We start from the raw sequence: 17,450 nt of genomic DNA on the forward strand, positions 1-17,450 counted from the left end.
GAGCCGAACAGGAGTGTGGGTATGACAACGGCTCTGTATACGCTTATCTTTGTGAGGTTTTTCAGTTGGTTGTTTTTCCAGACTCTTTTGTGTAGTCTTCCAAAGGCGCTATTTGCCTTGGCGAGTCTGTTGTCTATCTCGTTGTCGATCCTTGCATCTGATGAAATGGTGCAGCCAAGATAGGTAAACTGGTTGACCGTTTTGAGTTTTGTGTGCCCAATGGAGATGTGGGGGGGCTGGTAGTCATGGTGGGGAGCTGGCTGATGGAGGATCTCAGTTTTCTTCAGGCTGACTTCCAGGCCAAACATTTTGGCAGTTTCCGCAAAACAGGACGTCAAGCGCTGAAGAGCTGGCTCTGAATGGGCAACTAAAGCGGCATCGTCTGCAAAGAGTAGTTCACGGACAACTTTCTCTTGTGTCTTGGTGTGAGCTTGCAGGCGCCTCAGATTGAAGAGACTGCCATCCGTGCGGTACCGGATGTAAACAGCGTCTTCATTGTTGAGGTCTTTCATGGCTTGGTTCAGCATCATGCTGAAGAAGATTGAAAAGAGGGTTGGTGCGAGAACACAGCCTTGCTTCACGCCATTGTTAATGGAGAAGGGTTCGAGAGCTCATTGCTGTATCTGACCCGACCTTGTTGGTTTTCGTGCAGTTGGATAATCATGTTGAGGAACTTTGGGGGGCATCCGATGTGCTCTAGTATTTGCCAAAGCCCTTTCCTGCTCACAGTGTCAAAGGCTTTGGTGAGGTCAACAAAGGTGTTGTAGAGTCCTTTGTTTTGTTCTCTGCACTTTTCTTGGAGCTGTCTGAGGGCAAAGACCATGTCAGTAGTTCCTCTGTTTGCGCGAAAGCCGCACTGTGATTCTGGGAGAACATTCTCGGCGACACTAGGTATTATTCTATTTAGGAGAATCCTAGCGAAGATTTTGCCTGCAATGGAGAGCAGCGTGATTCCCCTGTAGTTTGAGCAGTCTGATTTCTCGCCTTTGTTTTTGTACAGGGTGATGATGGTGGCATCACGAAGGTCCTGAGGCAGTTTTCCTTGGTCCCAACAAAGCTTGAAAAACTCATACAGTTTGACATGCAGAGTTTTGCCGCCAGCCTTCCAGACCTCTGGGGGGATTCCATCCATACCTGCTGCTTTGCCACTTTTCAGTTGTTCAATTGCCTTATATGTCTCATCCTAATTCACATATTCCTAATTCACATATTTGTAGATACTTACAAATTAAAAATATTCTGAATACTTTCCTGCCTATTTTTAACAATGTACCAACTAGATTTAGTTGAAACATTTTTTTCATTTGAACCCTTCTTATAAGGATTTAATAGACAACATTTATAATAAGTTATTAATATTGCAATCAAATTCTAATATTAAAAGGGCCTGGGAAGAGGAACTTCAATTACATCTTCCAGAGGAATCATGAGAGAAGATTTTTGATTGTTAATACCCCTTCAATATGTGCTTGTCAATCTTTGATTCAGTTTAAAGTGGTACATTGGGTTCATATGTCGAAAGACAAATTGGCCGGTATTTTTTTCTAACGATTATCTTATTTGTGATGGATGTAAATCAGAAGTGGCTTCTTTAACTCATATGTTTTGGTCATGCCCTATATTGGAGAGGTATTGGATAGATATTTTTAAGACTTTGTCAGCTATACTGGATATTAGTTTGCAGCCTAACCCATTAACTGCTATTTTTGGAATTATAATTCCAGAAGTGGGACAATTCCACACATCGGGTTGTAGCCTTTTCTACATTGTTGACTAGAAGAGCTATTTTTTTTAAATGGAAAGATTCTGATCCACCTACTTTGACTCAATGGTTCCCTCAAATTATGTCACGTTTAAGTTTAGAGAAAGTTAGGAGTCGTACTTTTGATATTTCTGTTAAATTTAAAGAGACTTGGTGACCTTTTATAAATTATTTCCACATAAACTTAGTATAATTATTTTCCTTTCTGGATAATTATTTAATTTTATTTATTTTCCCTTGGTTGGTGAAGACTAGACAATTAATTTTTATTAATAAATTCTCAGGATAGGCTGCCTAGTCATTTTTTTTGTTTGTTTGATTTTTTTTTCTTAGATTAGGTTTAAATATTTTTTTTTAAGATTTCAGTTTGAAGAGATGAGAACATATTTGTTAATTGTGGATGTAATGCAATATGTTATATGATATCATATAATGATTTTTTTTTCCTTCTTGATTATGTATTCCTATTCTTCTCATGCATTGTTTACCTATAATATGATGAATAAAGATTGAAAAAGAAAGAAATCCTGATAAAAATGGAAACAATGTTAAACACAAGAAAGCATAAGACTATAACATATAGGAGCAGAAGTAGGCCATTTGACCCATCAAGCCTGCTATGCCATTCTTTCATGACCTGATCCATTCTCCCTCTTAGCCAAACTCCCCTGCCTTCTCCTCATAATTTTTAATACCTTGACTATTCAGATACCTATTAATTTCTCTCTTAAATACACCCAATGACTTGACCTCCACAGCTGCCATAGTACCCAATTCCAGAGGTTCATCACTCTTTGGTTAAAGAAATTCCTCTGCAATCGGTGCTTACGGAAAGACCAGAGACAACCATCCTCCACTACATGTTAATAGCTTGGTAGTGAAGAGTGTGGAATCAAGTTCCTGGAAGTCCACTTAAGAAGTGGCCTATCCCGGATTTATAACATCTCATTTGTCAGGAAGGCACAACAGCCACTGCACTTTCTGAGAAGACTAAGACCAGCTGTTGGCCACCATCCTGTTAACCTTCATCAAGAGTGCCTTGGCCAGCTACATCATAGTGTGGCATAGTTACTGTAAAGCATTAGATTGAAGATCAATCTGCAGGTCCGTAACACACTATTTTAAATGGTCAATGAAACCACCTTCATAGGCTGTCATTAAAATGATAAATGTCAAAAAGTCCCTGAATGTCAAACTGGAGGCAATTGGGATTATTCTTCGTTCTCTGTAACTTTAAGGATTATTCTCTACCTTGTTCAACTGAACAGCATTGAGGCAGGAACTTATTTGAAAGCATGGAGGGAGAGCCCAAGGAATTTCCACAGAACAGCATCTGACAGGTCAAATAGCCATTATGTCATCTTTTCTTTTATTTTATTTTCAGCAATAGTTAACATTTCTTGAACCACCCACCTTGAATTTGGTTTGAACTTGGTTTGAAGCAAAATTACACAGCAACCTTTCATAATAGAAATTCAACCAGAATTAAAATTTTACCATTTACTATATCTTACCTCTTTGAAAGAAGGACCTTGGCAGTTGGCCATTGTTGTTTCTCTTCCTCTGGTAATTAACCATATTTTATGACAGGCATTAAGAGTAGGTGGAAGTGGTGTAAAAATAGTAGTAGAATGTTTAAAGGAGATAAATTTAACTGTGGTAGATCAGGTTAGGTTTTGTTATAAAGCAGTACACCTACTAAAAAGGTTCAGGTAATTTATCTGTTATATTTTTTTTATAAAGTATGTACATTTTCTTTTTGGTCAAGAACAAGTAAAATGGCACATGAAGCATTGCCACACTATTTAATATTTAACTTTACATATCCTTTCGCTCATTCCATATCTTTTAAATTCTTGCCCCAGAAAGATAGGGGGATGCAAGAATTACAAAATAGGCCAACTGGACCACAATGCTAAAAAATAGCTTATCTTAAGTGCAAGTTAAAAAGCCTTGATGCAACACAACAATATGAACTTTAGCAGTTTAAACACAAGGCTTTTGTTAAAAGTTTCCTTTTTCTCTTTGAAATACATAGGTTCCATTGATAGGTTTTCATTTAAGCTATATACACAACCAACTGTAACAATGAACACAGAACTTACAGATTATAATAAGGTGGTAGGTACACAATCAAAATACTGGCAAGTACAGTTAAAATGAATTTTATCCTTCTATGTTTTGAATTTCATTGAATGTGACCCCCAATCAGGTGACCAGTCACCCTATTTTCTCCTCTCCAACCATTGTCCTGATCGTTCAATTGTTACTGTATCCATATGGTATTACTTCGATCAGACCTTCGTGTCTCCACAGTTAGATCACCAAATGTCGAGAAAAATTGCTCCATCTCTTTTTGCAGCATTTCATTGCGTTTCTCGGCATCCTCCCGTGCACGCTCTGTGTTCCTCATCTTGATTTCCACCATGGTATATTTCTTCCTTTCCTGGTCCAATTCCTCATGAAGTGTCATCACCTCAGACTCCAGCTCCAGGTTTCTCTGCTCCAAACTGTCAACAGCAAATTAGAAGGAGAAATGAACAAAAAAATGGAAGAGAAATAATACTGTCATGTTAGCTCTGATTGAGGTTGCAGTCTGGTTGAAGTTTGACCACATTTTAATTATAGACATATACAGCCAAAAGAAATTCAAGATTATGAATATTATTAAAACATGAAGCATTTCATTATGGCAAAATAATATGATGAATATACAAGATGATGGCAAGGAGCTGTAAAAAGTTTAAACTTTCTGTATGGTTCCTTTCATGTTGTTTTACAGATGTTCCAAATTACTTGCACTCAAAAAAGGTTGAAGTGATCACTAAGGGGTGACCTGTGGAAAGGGTTAAGAACTTTAAGTTCCTGGATGACAACGTCTCTAACGATCTGCGTAGCACGGAGATTATTCTGACTGGTTGCATCACTGTCTACTACGGAGGTGCCTATGCACACGACAAGAAAAAAAAACCACATAGTTGCATACTTGCTAGTGCAATCATGGGTATCAGCCTCCACTCCATCGAGGATATCTACAAGAGCCGGTGTCTTAAGAAAGGAGCCTTTATCCTCATGGACTCTAACCACCTAGGCTATGCCCTCTGCACACTGCTGCGATCATAATGGAGGTACAGGGGTCTGAAGCTGAAAATCTAACAATATAAGGTCCGCTTCTTCCCCTCTGACATCAGATTTCTGAATGGACAATAAACCAGAAACACTGCCTCACTTACTCTTAACTTTGCACAAATTTATTTATTTTTATAGCAATATTTGCACTGTAATTTAAATTTAGACATCCAGCATGGTGACAGCCCAGTTCAGTCCATGTGTCCCTGCTGCCCAATTTACAACCAATTAACCTACGCTCCTGGTATGTTTCGAATGGTGGAGGAAACTGGAGCCCCCAGGGAAAACCCACACAGACATGGAGAGAATGTACAAACTCCTTGCAGACAGTGCGGGATTCCAATCCTGACACCAATTGCTAGCGCCGTAAAGGTGTTGCGCCAACCGTGCTGCAAGACAACAAATTTTGTGATATGTTCAATTCTGATTCTGATTTTGAAGGAGCATGATGCATTTAGTTTTAATCAGAATACTTTTCACCACATCTTAAAGCTCAGAAATCTTCAGGATTCTGGCTTCAGATAATGAAGTGATCATGCAAATCAAGACATATTGTGATTAAAGGAATTGTCACCCTGCTCAATTATTTACTTTGCACAAAAAGCACATAAATTGTTAATTTTAAAGGCAATGATGAGGAAAAAGATGCATTTGCATGGTACTTATAAAAATATTTTGCACTGATAAATGATGCCACTGATGTGTGGTGGCTATGGTAGGGAACTAGATACATCATTCCCACTGTTCTATCCATCAATAAAAAGGTAATCTGCTTTCTAGAGGGGCTGAGGTGTGCAACAAAAATAGGGAGTATATTGCAAAGGTACACCAGAAATTGGGTCTGTGGGCGTGATGCACCCTCTCAATTACAGGGAAGAACCTAGTCATTAGGTGTAAGGTGCCCTGGGTTCTGCAGCAGTAGCCAATCCACCGCATCTCCACCTGTGCAGTCACCAGAGCAATCATCAGGTTCATATGCAGATCCAAGATGGAAAGGGTCCAAAGTGTCACCACATGGCCCTCATCCTCATGACTATCTTTGTATGCAGCTGCATCAGGCTGAGCATGGAACAAAAGTATGTGGGCACCAAGTGCTGCTATGTGTTGAGGTTCTACCTGTCCCAGGTGTTGCAAAGGATCGGCCTGGACCTGTTGCCATGCAATGTCCTAGTCAGTTGGATTTTGCCACATCACCTGCCCTTCATGGAAGTTTTTCCAGGACAATGCCTTTGACCACAAGACCATCAAGCAGTGGTCAGCATGGAAAGTCCTGTAGAAAGTGAGAGATGAGCACTCAATGGTCAGGGTGGGGAGGTTCCTTGAACAGACTGCCCAGATTATCTGGCGGAATACCTCTTTGCTTACAACAAGCACCAGGACTTGGCCTGGCTGGCAGTGAGAGGAGCACTCCCAGTCAGATCCTTCCTGTCCAACTTGAAAAATCACCCACAATGCACCTTGTCCCCAAGATGACTGCAATGGAGAAGAGATAGACAGACACCTCTTTGCAGAATGCAGATTAATTATGAGTGTATGAAGAAGGATGCAAGGGTCTTTGTAACGAGCAGCAGCATGCAAGGATCTTTCATCACCAGCAGAAGCGTGACAGAGGACTCTCTGATTTCCAGGCTGTTACCATGGGCACACTCAGAGACAGACACCCACAACTGCTGGAAGACCATCAACTAAGTGAAAGGCACCCTTTGGTCATCCTAAAACTTGGACTTTCAGCACATGGAGATATCGGTGAGGGAATGCTACCAACTGGCACATTCCAGGCTGCAGGACTATGTGCTGAGGGACACATCGAGGCTTGGTGCAGACAACATGAGGGAACCTTGCTGAAGGACCACAGTCTAGTGTCCCCCATTACTGGGCATTGAGAGGCTGAGACCAAAGGAAAGTCCCTCGAACAACTGAGGCTATAGTAAGTACAAAATATCACAGTGGTAGGAATGGAGCTAAGTAGAGAACAAATGGAACAATGTATATTGATGGAAATGTATATATAGGACACTAAGGATGTGCAAATGGTTTTCTTTTTTTATGTTTTATTTATGTTTTAAAAACCACAATGACAATTATTAATAATAAATTGAAAAAAATGATACCACATATATATCATTTTTTGAATGGTTTTCTTTTTTGTAAATAATTTATTGTGAATAAAGTTTACTTTTGGAAGAAAAAATAAACCTACCAGATTTTCCCTCAGCCTCTGACACTCCAGAGAAAACAAACCAAGTTTCTGCTCATAGTTTATACCCTCTAAATGAGGCAACATCCTGGTAAATCCCTTCTGTACCTTTTCCAAAGCCTCCACATGAGGAGCTACAGAAGGTAGTGAATGTAGCTCAGACCATAACAAAAACTTACCTCACCTTGATGGACTCCATCAACATTTCCCACTGTTTAGGGAAAGTAGCCAACATACTGAAAGACCTGGACACACTTTCTTCTCCCTTCTGCCATTGAGGAGAGGGTTTAAAAGTGTGAAAGCATCCGCCAATGGGCTTAAAGCCAGATTCTTCCCCAGTCATCAGGCACCTGAATGAACCTCATAACAGGATTATCATCATGCCTTTACTTGACGCTAATTAATCTTTCTTTTCATTGTGATCCTATCCTCCGTACACTATTCTCTTCATGGGGGCATGGTTGTTACCATGTTGTTCACAGAAGAACCCATCTCACTCTATGAAGGATTTTGGGACAAATTAGCACATGCAATGAAATAAAATAATCCTCATGTAATTGGCTGAGCAGAATTGCACACAAAACTCCAGATGCAGCCAACTAAAATTTTATATAGTTGTTGGAATGTGATTTTCTAACTCATATTCAATGCCCTGCTCATTGAAGCCATGGACACTGTATGTAGTCTTTACTCCCCTATCTATCTCTTTCAAGGACCTATGAATCGGAACTCTTCAGTCCCTTTGCATATCAATGCATTTAAGAGTCTTTCCACTAACTTTGTACATTCACTTTAATTTTCACCTTCCAAAGTGCAACACCTCACACTCCTCCAGATGAAGCAGCTTTGCTATTCCTCAGCCCATATCTAAAACTAACCTATATCCTGTTATATATTTTGACAGCTGTTCACTTCCCCAACAATCATTGTGCTCTCTGCAAACTTACAGACCACACGTGTGTGTGTGTGTGTGTGTGTGTGTGTGTGTGTGTGTGTGTGTGTGTGTGTGTGTGTGTGTGTGTGTGTGTGTGTGTGTGTGTGTGTGTCACAAACAGCAAAGGTCCCAACACCAATCACTATAAAACACCACTAGTCATGGACCTCCAAGCAGAATTACACCTTTCTACCACTAGCATCTGTCTGCTATGGGCCAACCAATTACAAATTCAAAGTGTGTTATCAATTCACTGTGGATCCCATGTATCTACACCTTCTGGATCATCCTTGTCAATTGCCCTTCAAGCACAACCCTATTACAACATTAGCAACCTGGGTTTGAATCCACCGCTGGCTGTAAGGAGTTTGTACTTTAAGAAGCTTGTACTTTCTCCCCATGTCTGCGTTGGCTTCCTCAGGGTGCTCCAGTTTCCTCCCACTCTTCAAAATGTAAGGGGGATGTAGGTTGATTGGTATATTTGGGGGCATGGGCTCATGGGCTGGAAAGGCAAGTTGCCATGCTAAATGTCTAAATTATTTCTTTTTACTCCATCAATTAACATGAACCCCAAAAACAACTTTAGAAATTTCCTCAAAAAAACCATCAGACAAATTTAACTGCACAAAGCCACATTGAATGTCACTAACCCCTATCCCTAACTATCTTCTCCAGAGAGAGAAGAAGCTGCAGAGCACCAAGTTCCTTGGTGTGCATATAACAGATGACCTACCCTGGACCCATTAGTCAGGAAGGCACAGTAGCACTTACACTTCCTAAGGAGGTTGAGGAAGCCAAGACTACCGGCCCCCATCTTGACATTATAAGCAAGAGTGTCCTGTCTGGTTGCAACATTGTGTTGTACGATAACTGCAAAGCATCAAACCGGAAGTCAACACAGATGGTCATTAAAACAACTGAGAAGATGACTTTCCTCTATTGATGACATTCATTGAGACCATTGCTTAAATAGAGCTCAAAGAATTACAGAGGATCTCCACCATCTATCACACGGAATCTTTGACCTAGCGCCTTCAGAAACGAGGAACAGAAGCATGAAAATCAGAACAGCAGGCTGGGATATAGCTTCTTTCAGCAGACTGTGAGAGTGATGACGGTATCTTTTAACCGATTACATTATTCCTATATATATATATATATATATATATATATATAAAATTATGTGCAGTTTATTGTGTCTGTATGTGTGTTCTCGCACCAACCCTCTTTTCAATCTTCTTCAGCATGATGCTGAAACAAGCCATGAAAGACCTCAACAATGAAGACGCTGTTTACATCCGGTACCACACGGATGGCAGGCGCCTGCAAGCTCACACCAAGACACAAGAGCAACTTATCCGTGAACTACTCTTTGCAGATGATGCCGCTTTAGTTGCCCATTCAGAGTCAGCTCTTCAGCGCTTGACGTCCTGTTTTGCGGAAACTGCCAAAATGTTTGGCCTGGAAGTCAGCCTGAAGAAAACGGAGGTCGTCCATCAGCCAGCTCCCCACCATGACTACCAGCCCCCCACACATCTCCATCGTGCACACAAAACTCGAAATGGTCAACCAGTTTACCTATCTCGGCTGCACCATTTCATCGGATGCAAGGATCGACGATGAGATAGACAACAGACTCGCCAAGGCAAATAGCACCTTTGGAAGACTACACAAAAGAGTCTGGAAAAACAACCAACTGAAAAACCTCACAAAGATTAGTGTATACAGAGCCATTGTCATACCCACACTCCTGTCCGGCTCCGAATCATGGGTCCTCTACCAGCATCACCTACGGCTCCTAGAACGCTTCCACCAGCGTTGTCTCCGCTCCATCCTCAACATTCATTGGAGCGACTTCATCCCTAACATCGAAGTACTCGAGATGGCAGAGGCCGACAGCATTGAATCCATGCTGCTGAAGATCCAACTGCGCTGGGTGGGTCACGTCTCCAGAATGGAGGACCATCGCCTTCCCAAGATCGTGTTATATGGCGAGCTCTCCACTGGCCACCGTGACAGAGGTGCACCAAAGAAGAGGTACAAGGACTGCCTAAAGAAATCTCTTGGTGCCTGCCACATTGACCACCACCAGTGGGCTGATATCGCCTCAAACCGTGCATCTTGGCGCCTCACAGTTCGGCGGGCAGCAACCTCCTTTGAAGAAGACTGCAGAGCCTACCTCACTGACAAAAGACAAAGGAGGAAAAACCCAACACCCAACCCCAACCAACCATTTTTCCCTTGCAACCGCTGCAACCGTGTCTGCCTGTCCCACATCGGACTTGCCAGCCACGGACAAGCCTGCAGCTAACGTGGACATTACCCCTCCATAAATCTTCATCCGCGAAGCCAAGCCAAAGAAAAGAAGATGTGTGTGCACCATGGACTGGTGAAACATTATTCTGTTTGGTTTTGTACATAAGCGAGAAAAGATAAGAATAAACCTGAACAATTAGGTCCCCTCATGGATCAAAAGAGAGGTGTTTGTGTGCAACCTTGGGATGGATGTAGTATTCTGAGTGAATACCATATTAGTATTCACTTGAGCAAAAGTTGGGGAGGATGGAGAGTTAGCATGAGAGTACAACAATAGCCTGAAGAACGTGTGCATCAGGAAAGTGAACGTGTTAGAGATATTGACACTCATTAAGGATGACAGATCCCCAATGCCAGATGAAATCTATCTCAGGGTATTATGGGAACCAAGGGAAGAGATTGCTGGGAATCTGATGGAAATTTTTTGGGTAAAACTTCGCCTTGGGTGAGGTAGAGGAAGACTGGAGGGAGTTAAAGTTGTTCTTATGTTCAAGAAAAACAGTTAGATTATGGTGAGAAATGACAGGCTGGTATGTCACTGGTAGGTAAACAATAGGACAAAAATCTTCAGGATAGGGTTTATGATCACTTGGAAAGCCAGGGGCAGATCAAGGTACAGCATGGTCCTGTGTATGGGAAATCCTGTCTCATAAATCTGAGGAAGTTATTCAGAAAATTGATGGGGGCACGGCAATTGATTGATAAACATGGATTTGCACAAAGCTTTCGATTTGATCCTGTACAGTAAGCTGATCTAGAAAGTTAAAGCACATGGTTTTAATTCGCTGGGTGATAGGAGGCAGAGGATAATAGTGGAGGGATATTGATCTGTCTGGAAGTTCAGGAGAAGTGATGCACCACAGGGATTGGTGATGGGAACCTTGGAATGAATGGCTTCGATGAGAATGTCTGTGGTCTGATGAGTAAATCTGCTGATGACACGAAGATTGGCGGAGTTGTTGAGAATGAGGGTGGTCACCTAAGAATATAAAGGGGCAGCTGGAAAGTTGGGTGGGGAAATGTTAGATGAAATTTAATTCAGACGAGTGAGAGGTATTGTATTTTGGGTCATCTAATAATGACAGGATATTCTATATATGGTAAAATGCAGGGATCTTAGAAGCTTTCATGTACAGAGGGACCTTAGGGTGCAAATTCATAGCTCCCTATAACACAGGTAGTTAGAAGGCATTTAGCTTGCTTGCCTTCATGGGCAGTGGTCCTGACTAAATGATGCAAGTCATTGGTTAGGATACACTGACAATATTAGGTATGGTTCTGGTCATCACATTACAGAAAAGATGTGGTTGCACTAAAAAGAGAGGGGAAGAGATTCTTCACCAAGTGTCCAAGAATGAAGGACTACAAATGTTTTTATAAAGGTTTATAAAATTATAAGGGGAAAAACTCAGGTGGGACAGAACAGTAGATCATGGAAACAAGTGATATTATACAATTTTAATTCTCCTTCCCCTTCACATATCAACATGTCTATCCATAGCCTACTTGGATGAAGCCACACACTATTTAGAAGAATACCTTATATTTCATCTTGACAATCTCCAACCAGGCAGCATTAACATTGAGCTGCTAACATTCCCTCTTGGTGCCAACCCCAACACCCCTTGCTTTCTTTGATCCCTCTAGTCCATTCCTCCTTCTCTGCCCTCACACCCTGTATTCATCCATACCTTCCTCTAGCTCCACCTTCTCTACCGTCCATGATGCACTGTCCTCTCTTATCAGAATGCATCTTCCTCTGTCTCTTCTTCTTTCTACCCCTTATTTTAGCTTTTTACATTATTCCCATGTTTCCCCCTTCTCTACCCACCTGCGTCTCTCTCCCATCTCTATTCACCTGCCAGCAGGTGCTCTTTCACCTCTTGCTCCCCCCGACCCTTTTATTCACTCTTTCACTTTTTGTCTTCTGAGTCCTGATGATGGGGTTCAGCCTGTAACATCGACTGCTCATTGCCTTTTGTGGATGCTGCCTGACCTGCTGAGTTCCTCCAGCATTTTGTGTATTGCCCCAATTTTTCAGCATCTGCAGTCTTTCTAGCTTGCCTTTGTATGAAAATCTTGTCCTTCAGATTACCTTTAAATATGTTGCCTCTCACATGAATCTCATGACCTCCAGTGAATAAGTGTGCCAATTAAAAAATTTAGATATAGAGCACGGTAATAGGCCATTTTGGCACACGAGTCCATGCCACACAATTTACTCCCAATTAAACTACAGCCTGGTACATTTAAAAAAGTGGGAGGAAACCGGAGCACCCAGGAAAACCCACACAGACACGGGGAGAACGTACAAACTCTTTACAGACAGTGTGGGACTCAAAACTCTGTCAAGATCGTTGACACTGAAATGGCGTTTCGCTAACCGTTACACCAAATGTGCCACTCTATTTATACAGAATTGGTTTCACCTATTCTGATTTTAGTAAGGAACAGTTGATATCCTCAGCAATGCAATTTGTTAGCATTTAATCATTTTTAAAAAATACAGCATGGTAACAGGCCCTTCTGGCCTACGAGCCTGTGCAGCCCAATTACACTCAATTAGCCTACAACTCCATGTACATTTTGAAGGGTCAGGGAAATCCCATGCAGGCACAAGGAGAATGTGCAAACTCTTTACAGACAGCGCTGATTTAAACGCCTGTCTCTGCCACTGTAACAGTGTTATGTGACAATAATCGTGACAGGTACCAACTTCACCCATGTGGTAATTATAGCATTAAGAACTCAAACCCTTCTATCATCCCTCAATGTACAGTTTATTTGGACCATGAGAAGAATTCCTTTGTGGTGAATGCAAGCTTCTGGGAAGGACAAGTGATTCTGGCATTTCCCATAAGAATGAATCCTGAAGGACAAAGGTTATGCTCTATACATGATGACTGGCAAGTGGGTGCCAAGATAATGAAAGCCAGGCAAGGACAAGATTGTAATGGAAAATACCATCAGTGTTCCCAAAATAAGATTTAATTGTCTGAATCAATGTTTGTGCTCTCAACAGATGTGGAGACCTCAAATTGTATGAGATCAAAATAAACTGCAGATGCTGGAAATCTGAAATAAAAGCAAAAAAATATTGGAAAGGGACAGCAGGTCATGAAAAAAAGCTTCATTGACAAAAAAACAGAGAAGACATGGACCTGAAACATCAGCTCTGTTACTTTTTCTACAGACGCTGCCTGGCCTGCTGAGTGTTTGCAGCTATTTCTATTATTGTCTCATCACAACATGCTACAATCTTGCTAAACAGAAGGCAGTACTGAGGGACAGGTCCTGAGAGCCGTGAGACAGAGGCTTATGGACAGCAGCAGAAAGAGTGAGGAGAATGCAACAGGGGAGAAAAGGTTGGTTTAACAAATGCAGCCCCCGTCTCCCAGCTCACTGGAGTATGTTCAACCGAGTCTAGAAAGTACTCTGCATTACATGCTTCTCCTAAGAACTCTGCAATTCATTAACCCAAGCCAAGTGATCATTTCCACACTCCAATCATTCCATCAGCACAGTAGGGGGGAGGTGTGTAGGTGACCCATAAAAATCTCTTACATCTTATTTTACAGATTTGTCTGCACATGAAACAAGAATTCTTATTCCAATTACTTTCATGGCATCTTTCTAATGACTTGGCTCCTCACATGACCAACTTTAAGGCTTCTGCATAGAATACAATTGGCCATGATCATCTCTGCTCTAGGTGTAATAACAGGGCCACTTCTTTCAGCAGTGGTCCTGCATATTGAGGTTTCTTATTTCTTGAGGAAACCTTCTACTAGGCTCCACATTTGTTGGGTCTGGTCCTTCTCCAGAACCTCCCTCTTCATCAAGACTTGCCTGCAGATGTCTCCCTCCATTCCAGCTTGAACCACCCCTATATGACTATCATAGAGGTTCGTTGCTGCTGTCTTGTTAACCCCCTTCTCTAAACACTGCACAGCAAAGTTGCAAGATGTGTCAAAGTGGGTGAGTTCCTATCAGGGAAAGTGTGCTAACTGGCAGCAGCATCACAGCCTAGTATGGGGGAACAAACAACCTCTGAGCAGAAAGCCCTGCAAAACTTTATAGACACGGCCCAGTGCGTCACAGGTAAAACTCTCCCCATCATTGAGGAAATCTATGTGGCACACTACCATCAGAGAGTGGCAGCAATTATCAAGGATCCACACCACCCAGCACACGCTCTGTTCTCGCTGCAGCCATCAGCAAAGAGGCACTGTATATTCTAGGCTCATCTAAGGACACTTACATTGCACGTTATTTATTGTTGAATTTTTTTGACGTACTGCATGTTTGCTTGCATTTCCTTCTTGTTTATATTTCTCTCTTTTATATACACATCTTTTCCTGAGTACAGTTTTTTTAGCATTACCGTTAAGAAAAAATTCTGCCTTGCCCGCAGGAAAAAGAATCTCAGGGTATGTGACATCATGTACGTACTCAGACAATAAATCTGGACTTTGAACTTACACCATCAATCTGGTTTTAATGCTCTTGTTGTGCATAAAGCACCCAGATCCGATTTCACACTGGATGTTGGCTACCTTTGCAAATTTGTTTTGCATAGGACCCAACTTGGCATGAACTCTAAATATCACATTTCAGGGCAGCAATATTTAAATATCTGGAGATAAATTCGCTGAATATACAGGGGCTTATGCAATTGCAGATGCCACATAAATATTGAGTAGCCTGATTTTTTTCATTTAACGTTGACAGTAACATGTTCATAATCATTTCAGAAACAATAAAAATGCTTTGTACCCCATACACAGTTCTTTGGTTCCTGAAGGTCAATATACCAAAAGCTTTTTACCCATTTGCATGTGATGCCACTTTCAGGGAATTATGTAACTGTATTTTCAGTTCCATCTGTTCTACCACATTCCTCAGTGCCCTACCATTTACCATGTATGTCCTTTCTTAGTTTGTCCTTCCAAAATGCAGTGCCTCATACTTATCTGCATTAAATTCCATCTGCCATTTTTTAGCCCATTTTTCCAGCTGGTCCAGATCCCTCTGCAAGCTTTGAAATATGTCCTCACTGTCCACAACACCTCTAACCTTAGTGTCATCTGCAAACTTGCTGATCCAATTTACCACATTATCATCCAGATCATTGATATAGATGACAAACAGCAATGGTCCTAGTACTGATGACAGAGGCACACCACATTCTGAGAAGCAATCATCCACTACCATTTTCTGGCTTCTGCTGCATAGCCAGTTTATTACTTCACCATGTATACCGAATGTCTGAGCCTTGCTAACTAATGTCCAATGTGGGACCTTGTCAAAGGCCTTAGTAAAGTCTATGCAGACAACATCCACAGTGTTCCCTTCATAAAACTTTCTGGTAACCTCCTCAAAAAACTCTTAAGATTGGTTAAACATGATCTACCACGCACAAAGCCATGTTGACTATCTCTAATCAGACTGTGTAATCATACTTGTATAGCTGATCTCTTAGGACAACTTACAATTATTTACCTACAACTGACGTCAGGCTCACCAACCAATAATTTCCAGGGTGAGTTTTGGAGGCTTTTTTAAACAACTGAACAATGTGAGCTACCCTCCAATCCTCCGGCACCACAGCCATGACTAAGGACATCTCAGTTATTTCTCCCAGAGCCCCTGCAATTTCCACACTAGCTTTCCTTAAGATCTAAGGGAATATCTTGTCAGGTCCTGGGAATTTATCCACCCTTATTTGATTTAAGACAGCAAGCACTTCCTCCTCTTTAATCTGTATAGCATCCATGACCTTACTGCTTGTTTTCCTTACTTCACTTGACTCTGTTCCAGTTTCCTGAGTAAATACTGATGCAAAAACCCCATTTAAGATCTCCCCAGTCTCTTCTGGCTCCACGTAAAGCTGACCACCCTGATCTTCAAGGGGACCAATTTTGTTCCTTACTGTCTGCAGTGAACTGGAATTCACTGTCTGTATGTAGAGGAGACGACCAACCCCTCCTCTTGGCTCTGCCCTCATCAGCCCCAATATAAATCCTGTTTTCCCACCTTACTCCCGAATGACCTAAAGACCTCTGTAAATACTGGCCATTAGTTGTAAGCTAATAAAAGTGTGTTTGTACTCCTCACAAGTCTCTGAGTACTACTGTTAATGTTACAATTTTATTAGCTTACTTTTGAAGACAGGATGGAAGTCCTATTGAAGCCTGGCATGCTCTAGGTCGATCCTTTGTCCGCAGGGGCACCGGAGGTATTTGCCTACTGGTTGGAGTGCTTACAGTCCGAAAAAGCACAAAGTCTTTCACTCCGACAGCCTCCAGAGATTGGCCCTCCTCTCTTGTGTCAGCCCCAAGAAATACGAAGTCATCAGACGACGTACAAGATGGCCATCGAAGGCCTACTACAAGAGGCCCCAGAATGATGTGCTGGCAAAACATTGACTCTCACAATGTTGGCAACGACCAATTGAATCACTGGACGACTATGTCCTGGAACTATGGACGCTGATGAGAAAATGCCACTATGTAGCAGTCTCTGCCCGGGTGAGGGAAGAAGAGCAAATCTGGGATGCACTTGTGGCTGGAGTGAGTTTGAGGTACGTGAGGCAGCGACTGCTAGAGTTGGGAAAGACGGACCTTGCCAGTATTCTCGATCTGGCGAAATCACTCGAACAGGCCCAAATGGGAGCGGACAACCTTGCTAACAAAAGCGGCACCTTCTCGTAAAGTCAGGCCTGTGGAGCATAGCTATCCCAGGTACCAACTACTGTGGCCACACGCAACTGGGAGTGCTACTTCTGCAGACAGGCCAAACACCCCCATGTGTTCAGGATGTAGTAAGAGGGGACACTGGCAAAAGTCTGTTGGACAAAGGGGAATCCCAGGAAGGCTACCATGTGTGGATCGCCGAACAGTCGTATACCCCATGCCCAAGCCCAGAGGTGCAGGCCCCTGCCTTTCCATGCTGCTCACCGCTGTCTCATGGCGGTAACCGCAACTGGAAGAGGAGCAACCGTTGGAACGGTGGTCATTGCCGCTACTTGAAGAGAAATAATGGTGGGATCAGCTGCCATCTTGCTGCTCCTCATGGTCGATGCCACTTCTCCGGACTTCAGATCAAGATGA

At 42.1% G+C, this 17,450-nt stretch overlaps 1 protein-coding gene across 6 annotated transcripts in view; it reads right to left on the reverse strand.

The window, feature by feature from the left end:
• Window positions 1–3,114: 3,114 nt before the first annotated feature.
• arhgap24 (Rho GTPase activating protein 24) overlaps window positions 3,115–17,450 on the reverse strand; it is a 573,751-nt gene continuing 559,415 nt past the window's right edge. For all 6 annotated transcript variants that reach the window (XM_069926054.1, XM_069926056.1, XM_069926053.1 and 3 more), the window contains one exon: window positions 3,115–4,272. In XM_069926054.1, coding sequence (XP_069782155.1) covers window positions 4,029–4,272 — 244 coding nt within the window. In that variant the 3' untranslated portion in view covers window positions 3,115–4,028. The remainder of the gene's footprint in view (window positions 4,273–17,450) is intronic.

The sequence above is a fragment of the Narcine bancroftii genome, chromosome 3 (assembly GCF_036971445.1).
Source record: "Narcine bancroftii isolate sNarBan1 chromosome 3, sNarBan1.hap1, whole genome shotgun sequence".
Taxonomy (NCBI): domain Eukaryota; kingdom Metazoa; phylum Chordata; class Chondrichthyes; order Torpediniformes; family Narcinidae; genus Narcine; species Narcine bancroftii.